Source organism: Pygocentrus nattereri, chromosome 21 (genome assembly GCF_015220715.1).
Source record: "Pygocentrus nattereri isolate fPygNat1 chromosome 21, fPygNat1.pri, whole genome shotgun sequence".
Classification (NCBI taxonomy): Eukaryota; Metazoa; Chordata; class Actinopteri; order Characiformes; family Serrasalmidae; genus Pygocentrus; species Pygocentrus nattereri.
Window position 1 is genome coordinate 4640998 of NC_051231.1, and position 18671 is coordinate 4659668.

An 18671-nucleotide genomic window follows, 5' to 3' on the forward strand; every position below is an offset into this window, starting at 1 on the left:
AGGCATTCCAAGGGCAGCAGCATCGAGAAGATGGGCAGCAAAAAGACAGCATTCAAGGCAGAGTAAAGAGGTTCAATGGCAGAGCCTGGCTGGAGGACAGAGCCAGCGCAGGAAGGTCCAATAGTAGGCAGGTGCACAAGCAGCAGTCTTATTGGCATCTACAGTGCATTTGGCAATAAAGAAGGTGGAAAGCAGCCAATGTATGCTTGTAGCTTGTTGCTGCCCAAAAATATATGCCAAATACAGAAAAATTCCTAATACACATTAATGTATATGACTGTAGTGATGAATTGCTACTTTTTACCACAAGTGAGTTCCCAAGCTGTTACATCAGGGTTCAGGTCTTGGCTCATAGTCTCATGTTTCTTCTTCATTATCTTGCTACTTTTAAATATTTATACTTTCATAGTCTTAAAATTTCTGCATGTGTGCCACATTTTCTTTTAGCATGTTCACAAATCAATCAGACTGAGCCCATTTCAGGCTAATCAGGCTCAAAGCAACAAAGCACCGGAGCCAGTTACAATACCATGGTTTGTTGGAATGCACTGTAACTCAGAGAGGTTCACTTCATAGAAGGGAGTTCAGAGGTTTTATGACTCCTCTTGCATTGTCTGAGAGATGTCAAGCATGGCAGTTAGCCGCTGGGAGACCTCTCATCCATTAAGGCCCCTATACTTTAGACCACCCCGACAATAGATGAAAGAATCACACGTTACAAGAGCTCAACTATCTCACTGCATGTCATGAGACCTCATTTCTAGGTATATGGGAACTCATTTATATTATATATATATATATATGATATATTGGAATTCACTTTGAAAATGCTCTGAAAAATTGCTCTTTAATTCTTTCACTCCATTCACTCACTTCATCTTCAGAGAGCTGCATTCTTCGCACCAGCTCAGCTAATGAAAATGAAAGGAACAGTTCAGCGAAAGATCTAATTTACAATATTTACAAAATTCTAAAAATTTAATTTACAATATTTACAAATTTCTAAAAATTTAATTTACAATATTTACAAATGTTCCACTTACCTCAGATGTACTTCATCAGCCATTTGTTTGGTGTCCAACTTTTGCTTCTTTGTTGTAGTACTAAAGCTACATTGCTAAAAAACGTTAGAAATCAGTAGGCACCTAAACCTTCTTCATAAATGCATTCCTAAAACGTCTCTCAACCTGCAGAAATAGGTTGTGTATAGGTCGTCACTACTGTGGCACAGAATCTAAGTCTAAGCCTAAACTAATCTGAACGCAGTAAAGGCCCGTATCTGCTTGTTTCTGAACGGAGTTTGTATTTTTATATTTTATTCACATATTTCAAAATGCACAGGATTTGTTAACATTGTGTTTTCTTTTAAGTGAGACTTGCCCACAGCTAACCACTCTGAGGGCAAGTTGATATGCAAAGAGGGGAAGCTGCATAGCTGCCTCATAGAAATTTTGGTAACACTTTACTGTAGGGTATGGTTCATAAGGCTACATGACATCTACATAAGCTTGCCATGACGACTGACATAGTCCAACATTATACATTTACAGCATTTGGCTGACGCTCTTATCCAGAGCAACTTACAATTTGATCATTTTACACAGGGAGGCCAAGGCGGTGTTGGGAGTCTTGCCCAAGGACTCTTATTGGTATAGTGTAGGGTGCTTGCCCAGGTGGGGGATTGAACCCCAGTCTACAGTGTAGAAGGCAGAGGTGTTGACCACTACACTAACCAACCACCTACATAGTCCTACATAAATGTTTATAAACATTTGTCTATTCCAACAGACATCATTTGCTATAAAGGTTGTATATGCCAATTTTGATCAAAGTTAGCTAAAGTAGCCTTTATGACAGATGATGCCTAATGGAATAAGCGTTTATAAACATTTAAGTAGGGTTATGTCAGTTGTCATGGAAAGCTTATGTGCATGTCATGTAGCCTTATGAACTTTGCCCTACAGTAAAGTGTCACTGAAATTTTAAACTTGTTTTTTTGTATCAACCATTCTCTCTCCCGGTCAGAATGTGTTTAAACGTGTGGTGACCCAAGTGGTGACCATTCCACACATCAGCAACGTGATTGGATGTCGTTCAACTCGTTTGCCAGCATTTGTACCGGCATTTTTTGCACATTTTAGATAATGAGATTTACATATAGGAAAAAAAAACATTACATATAAAATGTGCTGTAACTTTTGAAAGGGCCACATTTTAACTTTTATTTTTGCCCAATATGTGAAATACAGCAAATAAACCATGATTGTGCATCAAATTGTGTCAACAACACAGGACCAGGTGTGCTAGAACTTACCACCACCATACCACAAATACCGAGCCCCTAGGCCTGCAGACTGCTTCTACAGACATTAGTGAAAGAATGGGTCGCTCTCAGGAGCTCAGGGAACTCCAGCGTGGTACCGTGATCGGACCACCTGTGCAAGTGCAAGTCCAGTCGTGAAATTTCCTCACTACTAAATATTCCACAGTCAACTGTCAGTGGGATTATAACAAAGTGGAAGCGATTGGGAACGACAGCAACTCAGCCACGAAGTGGTCGGCCACGTAAAATGACAGAGACCTCCAAACTTCATGTGGCCTTCAGATCAGCTCAAGAACAGCGTAGAGAGCTTCATGTAATGAGTTTCCATGGCCGAGCAGCTGCATCCAAGCCTTACATCACCAAGCGCAGTGCAAAGCGTGGAATGCAGTGGTGTAAAGCGCCGCCACTGGACTCTAGAGCAGTGGAGACGTGCGACCAATCACGCTTCTCCGTCTGGCAATCTGATGAACGAGTCTGGGTTGCCAGGAGAACGGTGTTTGTCTGACTGCATTGTGCTGAGTGTAAAGTTTGGTGGAGGATGGGATGTATGTTTAAGGAAGGACCACACATCATCACACCACCAGACTGAATAATGGTATGACCCAGAATTAATGTGGGAGGGGCTATCAGGTTAAAAGGGAAGGGGGGGCAATGGAGGAGGAGATGTATGTTTAAGGAAGGTCTGAGTGGCTTCATAGCCTCAGACCCTCAGACCCTCAGACCCAATGCAACAGATTCGCTCATCAAGTGGCTGCTGGATGCTGACAGCGGAGTCAGTGGAGTCTTTTGTGGAGTTTAAATACTTTTAAAATAAAATACAATCTTCTCTTAAGATGAATCTCATGCCTTTAGCTAGACCCTAAGCGTTTCCTGGCCCACCAAGGTTCTCAAGACTTATTTTGAGTGGCAAGTCATCATTATTGTTGCAGTTTAGTCCCACCTTAGACTTTTTGTGCTGTTGAAATGAGACCATTTGATAGAATAGAAGCACAAAATACACTACAGTTGAGCTTTGTGTGTTTTATTTTATTTCAAAACACAAAAACAGAACCATTGATACTTTATTTGAGATGATACATACTTGAATATTAGGAAAAGTTTGATGGGAAATATACAGAACTAAAGGACTTGAGTACGAGCTAATGACTGACCATTATGCGAATGGCCTCTTTTAAACACAGAAGAAAGAAGTGCCTTTCAATGCAAGTTGAACACAATTCCAGACTCGGTCAGGAACTTCCATTCATCAAGACAAATCATTTGCGCACTACATTTGGATTTTGTTCTAGTTTGTACTGCAACTTCAACTCTGCTTCTTCAACTTTACAGTTTGACTTTACAGTCAAGGGGCAAGGGCAGAATAGAGAGGATATGCAAGTTTTCACATGACAAATTAGCAAATAAAAAAACAAAAAACAAACAAAATAACGACAGTGTGGTTAAAAAGCCTGGTTAAAAATCATCGGTATTATGCTACACAGGAATTCATACTTGCATAAGTGATAAATTGCATCATTACGTACCCTGAATCAAGTCTCAGAAATACATTTGAGGGCAACTGAGGTCTAATGACATTACAAAACAAGCAAAAGTAACTAACACTGGCTTTAGCAAGCTCTTCTGCAAAGACCCGACTTTTGGCTCACTCTGTGCTGAATTTCTGGTCAGTGTCTTTCATATATACGTCAATCCTGGGCCTGTACAGCACAACAACATGTTTTTGGGAATGCATTCATAACCATTTGCAAACAAGATGGGTACATTGCTTATTACAGAAACACATTGTCATTTTTTTTTTATTTCACTTTGCCATTTGTTTTACTTTCGTAAACTTTTATTGTAATTTATTTCACTTGTATATTTAATTTATTACCAAGAGAGTGTCTTGTCTGTTGCCAAAATCTAAAACAGCGTGAGACCAACGGAGCCGCCCTCTCCCAAACTACAAGTACTGCTCCCCTTTGTCTGGTGGAGAACTTTTAACATTTGCTCTGCGATTTAAAAGAAAAGAACATGTTTCAGTAAGCTTAAGAGTTACAAACAGAACCTGAACGCAGCGGCGTCTGATCAGATCAGGACGTCCACCGTTCAGCAAATGTTGTTTATAGCTTATGTTACAGAACATAAATGATGAAATTGGGTACAGTTTTACATGCTTACATGTTCACATATGCCATGAAACCGTAAATCCACTCATACTTTACATCAGGCCAAGTGTAAGAAGAGTACATATTTACAAGGGTTTTAGGGACTGGGACAAGAGGGGGGTGAGCACACAACAGATGGGTTTACAATGGTTCCAAACATTTTATTTTGTATTCATCAGGTGCTGATGAAAGGCACGTAGGTTTTTAGGGAGCAACACAGGCTATAGCGGCAAGACAAAGGTCCAGATTTAGAACAGAAGTAGGGAGGGGGACAGAAACAGAGTGGAGCTCGGACAGTCTTCGAATAAAGGCAGGGTGGGGTTGGTCAGTCAGGGAAACTAGTCTCACTCAACAACTCAGCCCTGAATTAGAGAAGAGAAGAAGAAGAAGAAGAAGACAGTCTGAGAAGAAGAACAGCATTAGAGGACGAGACAAATCACAAGACCTTTAGATTCAATCGGCTCCTCAAATGGGGTTAATGCATTAAAGACACGTGAAGACGGGTGTTTACCTTGGAAAGGTTAGTACAGATGTTAAGAAAGCACGCAGATTGCTGGTGTAAGCCACCAATGCTTATGACATCATATTCTCTCCCTGAGGCTATTTGGCTTGCTTATGTACTACAGTGTACTGTATAATGCATTGTTGTTAAAGGTCTTCAATAAGAAAGATGAGCAGTTGCGATGAAAACGACATGTAACATGAAATGCAGTTTATGTCTGGACTGGTTACATGTGATAAATATGTAACCTCTGCCTACAGTCATGTTTATACTGAAGTGTCTAGAGACGTGTTAAGGCTTTTCTGTGTTGGCCCATACAGTCGAAGGCAAACGTTTGGAATCTAACGCTCGGAAAGAGTTCACGCGCTCCGAACGAGGGATTTGACAGGGGCGCCAAAACTTTTGCACAGAACTGTGTGTGGCTTTTCTGACTAGGAAGGCAAATTCAGTAATCACTGCCAATTCAGGTCAAGCAAAAATATATCTGTGAGCAAAACACTGTCCCTTTTGGGCTGATGGTAATACACTTGGCTAAATAACTGCATATTGAAATTTAATGATAAATATCCAGAAATTCCAGTTCCCTCCATTATGACTGAGTGTCGTTGAATGTTTTAATCTTTCATACATCTTTCGACATGATGCTCCAACCTCAAAACGTGCTCAACCCTTAATGAGTTCTTGTGTTTTTCGTTTGGGAAATGTTTGTTTTAGGGACCACAAATATGATCTGGGTGTGAAAGGATAGGAGTGAAATTTCTCAACGTGAACTGTGCTGAGGCCACTCGACACTGGATGCACTGCAAAAATTCAAAGACATCGTTTTGAATGCAGGAGCACGCGCTGTTGTCGGCATTCACGCCGCTGCTCGGCTTCCAGCACTTTTCTATTTCTCTAAGCGCCACGGTACGCTAGTGTTTTCCTCATTTTTAGTTTAATTAAACCCAGAACGACATCCCAAACCTCCGTGGTGGTTGACGTTGACGTGGCTTTAAGAAGACCTGACAAATGCTAAGCGTTTTACCTCGGCTAACATTAACCCCTTAAATGGCCAGGGCCTCCGGTGGGCCCAAAGTACTGCACACCTCTATTACCTAAGAATAGCTCGGCTAGTTTGCATTGTAGGTACAGAATAATAAGCCTTAGTATGTAATAAGCCTAGGAGGCCTTAAGGGTTTAATAGCCTGTCTTTTTTGCACCTTGTACCAAATAGCGAGATCGTTAAGGGTTAGTTAGATGTCCAAAAACAAAAGAGATTCAATAGGAGACGTTGAAAGTCTGGTTACATTATCAATACAATCTAAATGACTGCAGGGTAAAATTATCGTGAGTTTGGTGTTCATTTATTGTGATGCATTCTTTGTAGAAATGCGTTTTTTGTGGGTGCATTCTTTGTGGCTATAGCGGCTATAGCTTACACTGTCTGCCATTAGGTGCTATGTGACAATGTGCTACACAACTGCAGCACTACACAGTGATGTGCTACACAATGCAGTGGTACACAATGCAGTGTTACATGACGCAGTGCTACACAGTGCAGTGCTACACAACACAGTGCCATGTGATGCAGTGCTACACAACACAGTGCCATGTGATGCAGTGCTACACAAACCAGTGCTACACAATGAGCTATAGTGGTATGCAAAGCTCTGCCTCGACAACACTGTGCTGTGTGGCACTGTGATACACAACACAGTACTATGCAACGCAGTACCACGTAACTAGTGACCTACACAAGGTTGCACTGCATGCCCAGTGTGTAACGGCCTTTAATCTTCCACTAAGCTGAAATACAAACGCCGTATCAAGCTGCTATGCATGAGGTGCCGTCAACAGATTTTGGAGACAAGAGTTCAGCATTTCACTTTCCACTATTCCAAAACCTTCTTTTGGGTTCATCTTAGCTACTGTTTGTTTTCGGATGCACGATGTTTATTGTGATTTTCCGTTCAACTATGCGAAACATTTGTTGGACTGTTCTAGACTCCATGTGCAGTTTATCCTCGAAAGTAGGCCTCTCCAGTTTGAACGTTCAGTCCGTTTTTTTTTAAGTATTTTTCTTTGTGGAGGCCAAAGCCTCAGCTCTCACAAAGGAGCCCCACTGGAGCCCCACTGACGGGTCATAAATAATGTCCCCTAACACTTTGAGAGGACCTGCCGCGCACAAGCGGACAGTGAAACGCTCATAACTTCTGGTCTCCTGAATGGAGTGTGAGTGCGGCCGTGGCGGGTGAGGAATGTAGAGCCAGCACACAGAGCTCCGAATATCAGCCCAGGCCAGGCCAGCAGAAAGGCTCTGCGAGGTCCGAAATCTTTCCCTTTTCTGTTTCTCTCACGTTTTTTTGTTGTTGTTTTGGTCTTTACTTTATCTCAAACTTGGACTATCATCTCTCACAGTGGATAAACCTCAACCACAGATTACACCACTGTACATCTTACGCGTGATGATTACACACATTCATCTTATGACTTCTGAAGGTCACTTTTTGGTCATCATTTACGTAAAGCAGGCCTGCACTTGTTTGGCCTTCAGCTCAAAATCTTGACGAAAGAAATCTTCAGATATTCTCAGTTTCGAAAGGTGAACGACACAGATGTTTAAGTTACTTTTAGAGTTTAAAGTTATGGTTTTAGGGAAAAAATGTCAAGGAATACTGTGAGAGACCGACCGTGTATTCGCAGTCTCATGGTCTCTACCTCCCACAGCCTTTGTGACCAGCTAAAAACTTGACCAGCTAAAATCTGAATGAACTATGAGTGAACGGTGGGAACGTGTGCTCTATGTGCAGAATATGTTCGGTTATGGCCTGTGGTGCGTGCAAAGACAACCGTTAAAGAGGATGCTCTGTTCCAGAAACAGAGAGGTGTTATCATGGTACGAGGGGGAGGAGCTCTGTCTCTTGTGCCCATTTACATTTTCTTGGTTTGATGTAGTTGTAGTTGTGTTTTTTTACACGTACTCTCTGTCTGTAGAGGGTTGTGATTGCCGGTAGTACTGCTGCCCTCTTCTTTCCTCGTTAGCACAGGAGCAGCAGAGGAAGGAGCCACCCAGCATCGTCAAGCAGGCCGCCGCCCATCCCACAAACAGGGCGGAGCCAAATTCATACCTGGAACAGAAGGAGAAGCTCGACTCACATAGTTGAAAGCACGTCGTAAGACTACTCCCTAGTGTAGGGTTGGAGCTTTGTAAGCATTTACATATATTGTCGACTAGTGGGGAACATTTTTGGGCCTTCTAGACCATCAGGCTTAAAAATGTCTATTCAATTTAAAACATTTGAATATTTGTAATTTGCATTTTATTGTTATTTAATGAAATCATCATACCTGCATTTAAACTCTGCAATGAAACTTATTTCATTGTTCGATTGGGAACAAAAGTCATCCAATGGAAAATTATCCTTTTTTCACCATGGTATCAAGGTAGATACAGCCAAACCAGGTCTCCCATTGGTTAGGCCTTCAGGAGCTGGTCTGAAGACCTAATATAACTGATTAACCACTAATAGTTATTAGGAAGCAGTGGATCCCCATTGGAATCAACCAATTTCATTTTTAATGGGTGGGACAGATTTAATTAACAAAAACATGACCCTAGACCTTCTGGAAGTATTAATTACATCACCGACTGTGAATAGGAGTGGCAGTAACCAGGTTTCAGTCAGTCATTAGAAATGGAACAGCAGTGGCATCTCCATGCCAATGTAAAGTCAATGTAAAGGTAAAATATCCACTAATATGTCTGTTACAAGCTTCAAATAAAATAAAAAGAATCTTTTACAAGCTTCAAATTTCAGCTTTTAATCTACAACACTCAGAAAATGTTAATGTGTATTGCCACTAGTTTAGTGCAAACATAGTACTGGAATCCTATAGAGCCTCTAGCAGAGACTAGCATTATATCATTATCGTAGACGGGGCTTTTTCACCATTGTTTACCTTGTTTTGACATTCAGCATCCCAAATAAAGGCCTAGCTCTCATAGTCATGGCTCGCCACTGTTGTTGAAGGTGTCATGCCCTTTGTATTTTTAAAAATGTTGCAATAAATTTAAGTTCTAATGCTGTATTACTGCCTGAATATACGATAGAAAAGAGTGCTTTTGGTGTTAAAATGTTAAAATCTTTTCTAAACGTTTCTTAAAATGTCTTTACTCCTTAGAGATGGGTGAAAGGCTTCTTAACTATTCATTTCTGCTGTTCATGCTAGTCTTTTATGAATAGTGTAACAATATCATTTTCAGTAGAAAATACCTACTTTAACACAAATGTCCACCGATTTTGCAGATTTGCTTTTTCCCCGTTTTAATTTGTTATTAAAACACGTAATGTGTGTCCTCAGTCTGAGTTCTAGCAGTTTTGATGTGATGGAGCTCCCTATCGTTCACTTACCTGGCATTTACAGGTGTGTTGGGATCAAAAAAGTGATAGGAGACTTGCGTAGCGTACCAGGACACAGACACCAGTGTGCAGATACCTAGCAGCGAGATACAAATCAGTGCTTGTTTAGTATGACGGCAAAGAAATTTTGCTTTGTTTATTTCCAGGCCCCTGAAAGAGTCCAGATACCGCTGAACTACCCGCTTCCTGTTTACTGCCGTCTGTCAGAAAGAACAGAAGCGATGTTGGAGCCTGAAGACCCCGAGAAACCACAAGTACAAGTTAATGGGGGAATGATGAAATGTCATTAGGAGACTTGTTTACCAAAACTGGTCTACAGTAAATGGGAACGTGAGGGTCATGACTCGCATGTGAAACGTAGTTACACTTTCGGTAGCTGCAGTTCTCACAGCGGAAGAAGTCATTAGTTGAAGCTGATTCAACCGTTGAGATTAAACCAATTTAACATTGGTGCTTACTTGACTCACAGTCCAAAAAGAGTATAAATATTCAGATCAGAACATCGATTTCATGTTCAGCTCTTAAGGTCAAGTGTATGTGTTTGTTTTCATACATTTGTTTATATTCATGAGTGACAAGTGGTTGGTTAGTGTAGTGGTTAACACCTCTGCCTTCTACACTGCAGACTGGGGTTCAATCTATACCAATAAGAGTCCTTGGGCAAGACTCCTAACACCGCCTTGGCCTACCTGTGTAAAATTACCAAATTGTGAGTCGCTCTGGATAAGAGCGTCAGCCAAATGCCAGAAATGTAAACAAGTCTTCTGGTGTTATAGAAAAAGCAGATGTGGTAGAAGATTTGTATATATATATATATATATATATATATATATATATATATATATATATGCTATTCCAAAAAAGTTGGGATTGAGTTTTTTTTAGATGTGTTGCTGCCATCAAGTTCTAAATAAGTTCATATTTTTCATGAACTGGTAAAATGTACTTTTAACATCTGACGTATGTTCTATGTTCTATGTTGTGAATAAGACAAGGTACAAGATATGGATCTATGATATTTGCAAATCATCAATTTTTTGGAATTGGGGTTATATATATGTGCATGTATGAGATAATCTATTTCACCTACATATAATATATATGTGGAGTATTGATTTTACATATAAATTACATAGGCACATTATTTTCCACAGAGGTACTTACATATCTCCACGACCCTGAAGGAGAAGCGGCTTACAAAATGTGTGTGTGTCTGTGTGTGTGGGTATACTTGCATATATGTAATTCCTATGGAGCATGTCATTACTACATACAAGTACTTTGGGACATATTTCTGACCTCACGTTCCCTAAACTTGTGCGACTAGAACGTACCTGCGAGTAGGAAGAGCCCTCCTCCAGCCACGGCGATTTTGTTCTTGGTGGATGGGTTGTTGTCGCCCACCTTGGTGCACTTCATGCCCACAACGCTCACAATAATGGCGATGAAGCCCATCAGCACAGAAATGACCATCAGCGCTCGGCATGTCTGGATATGTACTGGGGAGATCATAAAGACCGATAACCTTTCATTCACTTTCTTCAATAACTCCTAGGAATTTTATATCCTACCATAAAATAATGAAACGTTGTGTAGTTATGAAATTTGGGCACTCTTATTGTTTTACGAGGTCAGTCTTAAAACACATCATTGAAAAAACAACTAAATATGACAAACTACCATGAAACTAATGTGTAAGAGTAAGGAGTGAAAAGGGTTTTGTCCACTGGCTGGTCACTTTTTTAGACACCGTATCAGGCGCACTTCTCAACTCATTCCTTGCAGAAAATCAGACATTTCTGACGTCATCTTTTCCTCAGATGTCAGACTGTTTCCGGATAAAGTTCTGTACACTGTGCAAACACAACAACATGCTTATTCACTCAGGACCGTCAGTACATGCACCAGTCGAGGCTTGAAAAGTGCTCACTAGGGCAGCACATGCACAATATACTAGTGCTTTAAACATTTAGTGGACAATGACAAGTTTCATTCCTCTTAATGGACAGAATGAAACTTCTTCAAATTTATTCAAGAAAATAAATGTTAAGAAAAATAAAGCAGTAAGTTTACGTGCACTCAATAATCCGATCATAATCCGATTTCTGCAGTTAATCGATTAGTCAAATGGCCATGTAAACTCCGACCTCCGATGAAGAAATCTGATGAAGAGGCTGGACTTCAGCTCAGTAATCAGATTTCTCACAGCAGAAACACTTTTGGGGCGGCGCTGAAACCAAACGTAAAATCACGGCTTTAAATATTCTTCATCTTCTGGATGATGTATGTTCATATTTTCGGGTAAAGTGGCGCGACGGTTTAAAAAAAAAAAAAAAAAAAAAGGCGCTGTTGAAGTTTTATGTTACACTTACGTCACGTCTTCAAAGCAGAAATGTTATTAAAATGAATGTCTGACTCCTGTAGATTTGCACTTTTCCCGTTATCTGATTACTCAAGTGCATGTAAATATGTTGATCAGATTACTGACAAAACCTGATTTTCTGCAGTTACCACATCATTAAGTGCATTTAAACGCACTCAGTGTTGCTTAAACGTACAGCACTGTGCAAAAGTCCACCACTCTTTATTTTACTACCAGTCAAAGTGCCATTAAAGAACAAATTATGCTTTATTTAAGAGATATTTCTGCAGAGATTATATAGAACGCAATAAATGTCTATAAAGAAAATGAAAGTCAAAGGAAAATACATGCGGAACGCTTCATTTTCAAGGGTTATAAACTGCAGAGGAAGTGGGGCAAATAAACCTCCGAACTCTCTTCCTTCAGAGTTTAAAATCCACTGCGAGAAGAGAAGTAAACATTGACAAACAGACAGAAACGAAAAAGTTGCTGGTGTTCTCGGAACAATGGGCCGGCCACCCCAGAGTCATTAGGATCAAGAGAAGCAGAAAAAACAACGTCTAAGACTGAACTTTGAAAAAATATCCCGGCAGATTTCTGTGAAAAACTGAAAAGAATGGAAGCTGTAATAAAGGCAAAGAGACGACTCACTAAGACTCACTACTGACAAACAAGTAGTTGCTAAGGTGTCATTTTCAGTTGAATAGACGTTTCTGCTTTTACCTTAATGTTGGAAAAGAAATAACTTGGACATCATTGAATTAGAACCTTTGCACAGCACTGCAGGTGTGGAATACAGGGTGATTCAAAAAGATTGATCCGTTTTCAAAATGATTTAATTCACTTGTAAATCTTTACAGATCAATGCACTGAACTGTAAACGGTTTAAAGGAACCTAAAGTTTATTATGTAATTGTATAAGTGCTCAATATGACCCTCCTCCAGCTGTACGGACATCAGCACCACAGTCAAACTCATCCCATACGGGACTGAGCGTGTCGGGCGTCGCTGCTCTCACGGCTCTTTCAGTGCGATTTCGGAGATCATCCAGTGCTGTGGAACCAACGCCGAACGCTCTGAGCTGTTGGAGCTTCACTGCCCACGAAAATCACATCTCATAGTTATGACAGATTCCCTCTTACTGAAGTAGAGAACGCGGAGCACTTTCTCCTCTTCCAATTGGATTGTGATTGGTTCCTAGGCACCTCACGGTTGTAAAAATATGGGATGAATTTTTTTAAATCACCCTGTATGAGCAGTTCAACAACAAAGATCATGATCCTTTTTGAAGCTTGTGGCCAGCTGTATTACAAAAACAGACTTATACACGGGTTGACTGGTGTGCTATCAAGCTGGCATTGGGGTGGATTCATTACCCCATCTAACCTGAAACCACTAAAACTAAGATTTAAACACTCTATTGACATGATACTTCACATCTGCATGTCCCATCACGGCTCGATGGAGCGTTTTGAGTGGCTGCCACTCTGAAATTCCATAGATAGCCCACACAGTAATCAGTGCATACATAACACTGTAGGAGGGACATTTTTACATGTTTCACACAGAGGGGATTAGTGTGGCTTTTCTCACAAAGACGGATTGTTTTCATGGCTTTATCGCCCCTTTATATATGTAGAAGATGCATACGACATGCTAGTCTGACCCATAACAATGGCTTCTTAATGTCTCATGAGCATCAGCCCACAGACGCTTTTCATTTTCCCGACTTTCAACTCTTTCTCTGAGCTTAGAAGACACTTTCTACGCCAATCTACTTTGTGACCCTTAGAAAACAAGTAGCCTCACACATAAGACGAAGCCATAAAGCACGTTTCTCGCATTTTCAAAGCGGAGATTTGAGGCGGGAGCCGTCACGTAGCGTTTTGATGTTGGATTTATGCGTGGAGAGGTCCCCTTTGAAGGAAGATTTTTGTGGTGAATAAAAAAGAGTGATTTTTATTTTGTCCACTTTCATCTCCTCCCTGGCTTTATTTCTCGATTTGTGTGGAAGGAGACGGGTTTGACCCAGCAGGGTGCTGCTTTGATCCTGAGGTCCTCCTTGAATAGGAGTAGTTAGATTCGGGGTTGGGGGGGGGGGGGGGGCGGAGGAGGGGGGCGTAGGCTGCCTCCCACAATCCACTGGCTGGTGCCAAGGTTGGCCGTGCCTGGCACAAACAAAGAAAGGCCAGTGAGCGTGTGCTTTGGCACAGCGCATACTTCAAGAGGATGCGTGTGTGTTTTAGGGCATTGTCCATTGTCTGGTCACTTGTGGGCTGTTTCGGACGTCACATCAGAAGCACCTCTCTACGCGTTCCTCGGGACATTTTTGACGTCACATTTTTTAAATCAGAATTTCTCGGACTGCTCGCCCCTGAAGCTGTGTGCACTGCGGACCCCTGACTAGCACATTCGTTCACTTCAGTAGATGCATCAGTAGGGGCTTCAGTGGTAGCTGCTAAATGGTTCAGAATGGACAGAGTACTAGTAGTGTGATTGTGTTGCTATGCCTTGTGACACACCTTGCAAGTTAATTAACCAATTATGTTAATTAACCAATGTTGTGGTTGATTACATTACTGCTGACGATACCGTGGACAAAAGTCATCCTCTTTAGTTGCTTCATTTCCAGCCAATATAGGAGTTTCCATAAGTTAACCAACAATAATGTGCCGTGGTTGATTTGTCCTGCAATTTCCTCACTGCAAAAAATTGTGTCTTAGCAAATGAAATAAACAAAAATCTATTCTAAATATCTAATATTTCTCCATTTGAGATGGCCGGAGGAACATAAGCCTATCCAAACGTATTTCTAGCTGTTTTTTTACTTGTTTTAAGCGAAATAATTTCACTATGTTCACGGATAATTTTGCTAGTTTCAAACATCTTTCTATATCATCTGCCAAAATGGGAAGAAATGTTCACTTAATAAAATTAAAAGTCAAAATTTCAACACATTTCTTAAATTATATTACAATATTTCCACAACCATCTCAAAATGAGACGTATTAGATTTATGGATTAGATTTAAGATCATGTCACTGGCCAATTTAGACTTTTTTCCCAGTGGTTTATTGTATTTCACATTTACAGATATCGTTTGTTTATGGCAGCCTTTTGCAATATTAGTATTGCAAAAGCCAAAAGCAAATATTGTGATAACGATTAACAAACAGTATATTGGGCAACCCTCGTACTTACCTACTGTCTGTATACAGAGCATACAAATACCACTTCTAGTGTAATCTTAGCCTTAAATTACTGCTCATTTCAAATCCCCCCTGGCTCTTTCCAGTTTCATACAGCGGCTGGCCAAAAAGGCTTTGTCCACACTGTCCAGCGGTCAGCTGACAGCACGCATACTAACAATTATTCAAGAAAGGACATCAGAACTGCTGGCGAGAGGGCAAACAATGCAGGCCTGTAGGACACTGTCTGTATATACATAAGCCAGAACATTGCAGTTACTATCCATCCAGATGACCTAAGAGTGGGCAACAATAGCACTAGCAAGGGAGGGGACAGTGGAATCAGACGGTCCCATCACCCTTTGTGGCTCCAGGGTTGAAGATTCCAGCACGAGCTGTACAGTAACCAGTTGTACAATTCCATGTTCACTCTGTCTACTGAGCTTTAGTTGTTGAAACCTGGGCAAAACTTCTCTCTTCTCTCTTAACCCCTTAAATGACCAGGGTCAAGATTTATTACACACTTCTATGACCTAAAGCTCAACCAGTTTGACCTGTAGTTACTGAATAATAAGCCTTAATATGTAATAAGTCTGGGATTTTAAGGTCTTAACTGACATTCCTGTCGCCAGCACTGCACAGAAGTCAGAGATAAAAATGATAGATTTTTCAGGAGATGCTGCTGAGTAGACTGGATATAGGATTTGCATAAGAAAAATAAGTTTCCAAAACTGGAGTTATTAAAAAAATACAAGGAACAACTGTGTGAGACCTGGTAGACCACCACAACTGATGTCACCATCGGATAAGCAGTACTAATCAAGCTCCACTCCTGCTTCAGATCTAAAAGAATCCACAGGTGTTCCACTGGGAGAAGACAACTCAGCGCTGTGGGTCTGAAAGGATGTGTAGCCGATCAAGGAGCTGTTACTAAGAAAAGCAAACTGACAAAAACGTCTTTAAAACAAATAAAGAAGCTGCTGAGTCCAGACCTCAGCATCACTGAGCCTGTTTGGGGTTAGCCGGATCATCAGAAGTGGAAAATGCAACCAGCTTCTAAGACTGAACTTCTGTGACAGATTTTATTGACAAAAGACTGGAAGGTGTAGTAAAAGCCGAGGGTGAACACACACAACACTGAAACGTTTGAAATGGTATTTATTTGTTGGAGCTTGTGAGCATTTTTTTTGGTTAAATGCAAGTTTTAATACTAAAAAAGAGTCATTTCATGGCTGTTTTAAATAAACGACAGGTCGTCTCTGATGTTTGCTCGGTCCTGAATCTGTGAAAAAACTCCATTACCACCAATCCAGCTCCAAATCCTGCAAACTGATGACGTCAATTTAATCAAAAAAGCTAAATGATTCGAGGCCAATTTTATGTATGAGTTATGAGTTTAAAATCACTTTTGAGATGATGTGCTGATATACGTCTAGTCTATATTTCAGCGTTGGACGCAGGCCTGTTAGAACACCAAGAAACAATGCTGGTTTATTGTGTGGGGAGAGTACGTTTAGCATTCTGGACATATCTTTGGCATTTGCCTCAACACTGGCCTTTTCTTCTCAAAACAACTGCTATTCATGCCATCAGGACAATAAGCTGTTTTTATGACAGCGGTGTGCAGAATAAGACGGCTAATTCGTTTCTTTTAGGGAGCAGCCGCAAACATATTACATTCCGGGCTTCAAAGTTGGTGCGAACTCATGAGAAGTGGAGCGTTCGGCTCTTCCTAGCGTAGCAGTGTCACAACAGCGAATCGTAAAAACTGATTGATGTGGGCGTGTCGCTATTCGTCAAAATATCTCAGACTTAACAATGTGTTCCAGTGAGAAATGAGACATGATGAATATATTTCCTAGACGTCCCTCTTTGGAACGGTGTGGGTGATGGGCAAGAAATGACTGCTACTCATTAAATCCGAATCAACACGCCACCACAAAACTGAGAGTGACAGTAGCTCTGAAAACTGATTAATAGCTGAGTAACGGGATCCAGTGTTATTTCAACAGGGTGTTTTTGCAGCCAGTGACGGCCTTGATGGGGTTGCCTATGTGTCACATGAGGCTTTAATTAACATATGTCAACTGTTGCATATTTCAATTTGATGGATTTTGCCAAGTCGATTAAATCCATATGCTTGCATTGCCATTGAAGCCGATTATATATTTTTTCTTGCTTTTTCTTTCGTCAGTTCTCAGCGGGGGCTATTGGAGTCTCAGGGTCAATATCACTGTTGTCAGAAGAAAACCTGTCATTGTCGTTTCTCAGTTTTTGACACAGTTTTAAAAGGCCGGTGTCCCTTTACATTGTGTGTAAATTTCGTGATGAATGGACTAAAAGAAACGGGCCAAAATGACTTGGAAAAAAGTCTGGTTCCATTGACTTACATTAAAAGCGATTAGGTTTTTTCCTTCTCCTGTGACGTTACCGTTTTGGAGATACTAGGTTTTCTTCCAAGAACAGTGATATACAGGATGAATTTTCACATTATCACATCCGAATTTCCCAGTCAGAAACTTGATATCCCGCTGATACCCCTGATCCCAAAGATCCCTACCGTACCTTTACAAAATATCTACTCTACTCTTGAATAAAGCAAGTTACTCCAGCAATACTTACTATCCAAGGAGAGCAGGGAGTCAAATATCTTGCACTGCACCTGTCCCGTACTCTGGGATGCGCAAGACATCCAAAGGCCTTCGTACAGCCCTACTGCCATGATGATGGCGTCCCCTGCGTACGATGACTGCTTCCACTGGGGAAGCACTGTGGTGGAGATGATGCCGATCCATCCTCCCAAAGCCAAGAAGTAGCCCAGGAGCTGAAATCCAGAGTTGGCCATCCTTTCTCTGATCTGCTTTCACTTGTAGAAATTAGCTTGACTTCGTCTTCTTCTAATGAGTCAGGATACCGTTCTACAAAAGCACCTGTTCCGAAGAGGAACTTTCCCACAAAGACATTCAGACAGTACCCTCACGTTGACCTGGCACCACAAACACTAGGAGCTTCAGAATGAATCAAGCAAGCGAAAGGAAACAGTTTCTTTCACGCTCCGACTTTCTAGTCACTTGCTGCGTCCTCTTGTCGCTCACGGCCACGGTATATGGCATTTGGATGTATCGCCGCTTCTGTCCCCGGGACTGCCGTCAGTCACAAGAAGCAATAGCCCCTGTCCTTAATGGGAGCCTTTGCTTAATGTCCCTAATGGGAGCTCACTCCTCTCGGAAGTATACCCCAGCCCTGGGGTATCAGCACACCGCTTAAGAAGGATCTCTGAGGTGGCCAGGGTTTGCTGTTAGGCTCGGGCTGAGAGCTACTCTGGAGACTGCATAACTGCTCTAGTCACACTCCAGTAGGTCTGGATGGTGCTTGTGGGGGGGCTGTGCAGCAGTAATAGTGAGGAAAAAAACAGAGGGAGTACTTCAGACTGAAAAAAAACAAGCCCTGACAGGCTGAATGCAAAAAAGGGGGCGGAGGGTCAGGCCTCCCAGGGCCCCCTCGATTGGCAGACATAATAAAGACACACCCACTAAGAAGAATGTGAGGCTTCACTCATTAAACCCATATGCCACTAGCGGAATTAGGCCCTCTAGTACATTTTGGAACCCCAACTCTATTCTGTGAATAGGTTAGTGAGCATGATGGGTTCCACAGGTTGCAGGAGTGAAAAGTAAAGTGTTAGCATTGCACCGAGTCTGTCCCAGATTGCTGTTCTCAGCTTTTCCTCTTTGTTCGTCTGCTCCTTA

The 18671-nt window shown here is 41.3% G+C and overlaps 1 protein-coding gene across 2 annotated transcripts; it reads right to left on the reverse strand.

Moving 5' to 3' along the window:
* Nucleotides 1-3328: 3328 nt before the first annotated feature.
* On the reverse strand, nucleotides 3329-18317 carry cldn19 (claudin 19). 2 transcript variants are annotated; one of them, XM_017714814.2, is made up of 5 exons: nucleotides 17545-18317; nucleotides 10707-10871; nucleotides 9364-9448; nucleotides 7933-8079; nucleotides 3329-4314 (listed from the first exon to the last, which is right to left on the reverse strand). In XM_017714814.2, the coding sequence occupies exons 1-5, from the start codon at nucleotides 17765-17767 to the stop codon at nucleotides 4266-4268; spliced, it is 669 nt and encodes a 222-aa protein (XP_017570303.1). In that variant the 5' UTR covers nucleotides 17768-18317; the 3' UTR covers nucleotides 3329-4265. The 2 variants fall into 2 exon arrangements, with proteins under 2 accessions (XP_017570303.1, XP_017570304.1); XM_017714815.2 differs by having other exon boundaries at nucleotides 3329-4832; nucleotides 17545-18316.
* Nucleotides 18318-18671: the final 354 nt, after the last annotated feature.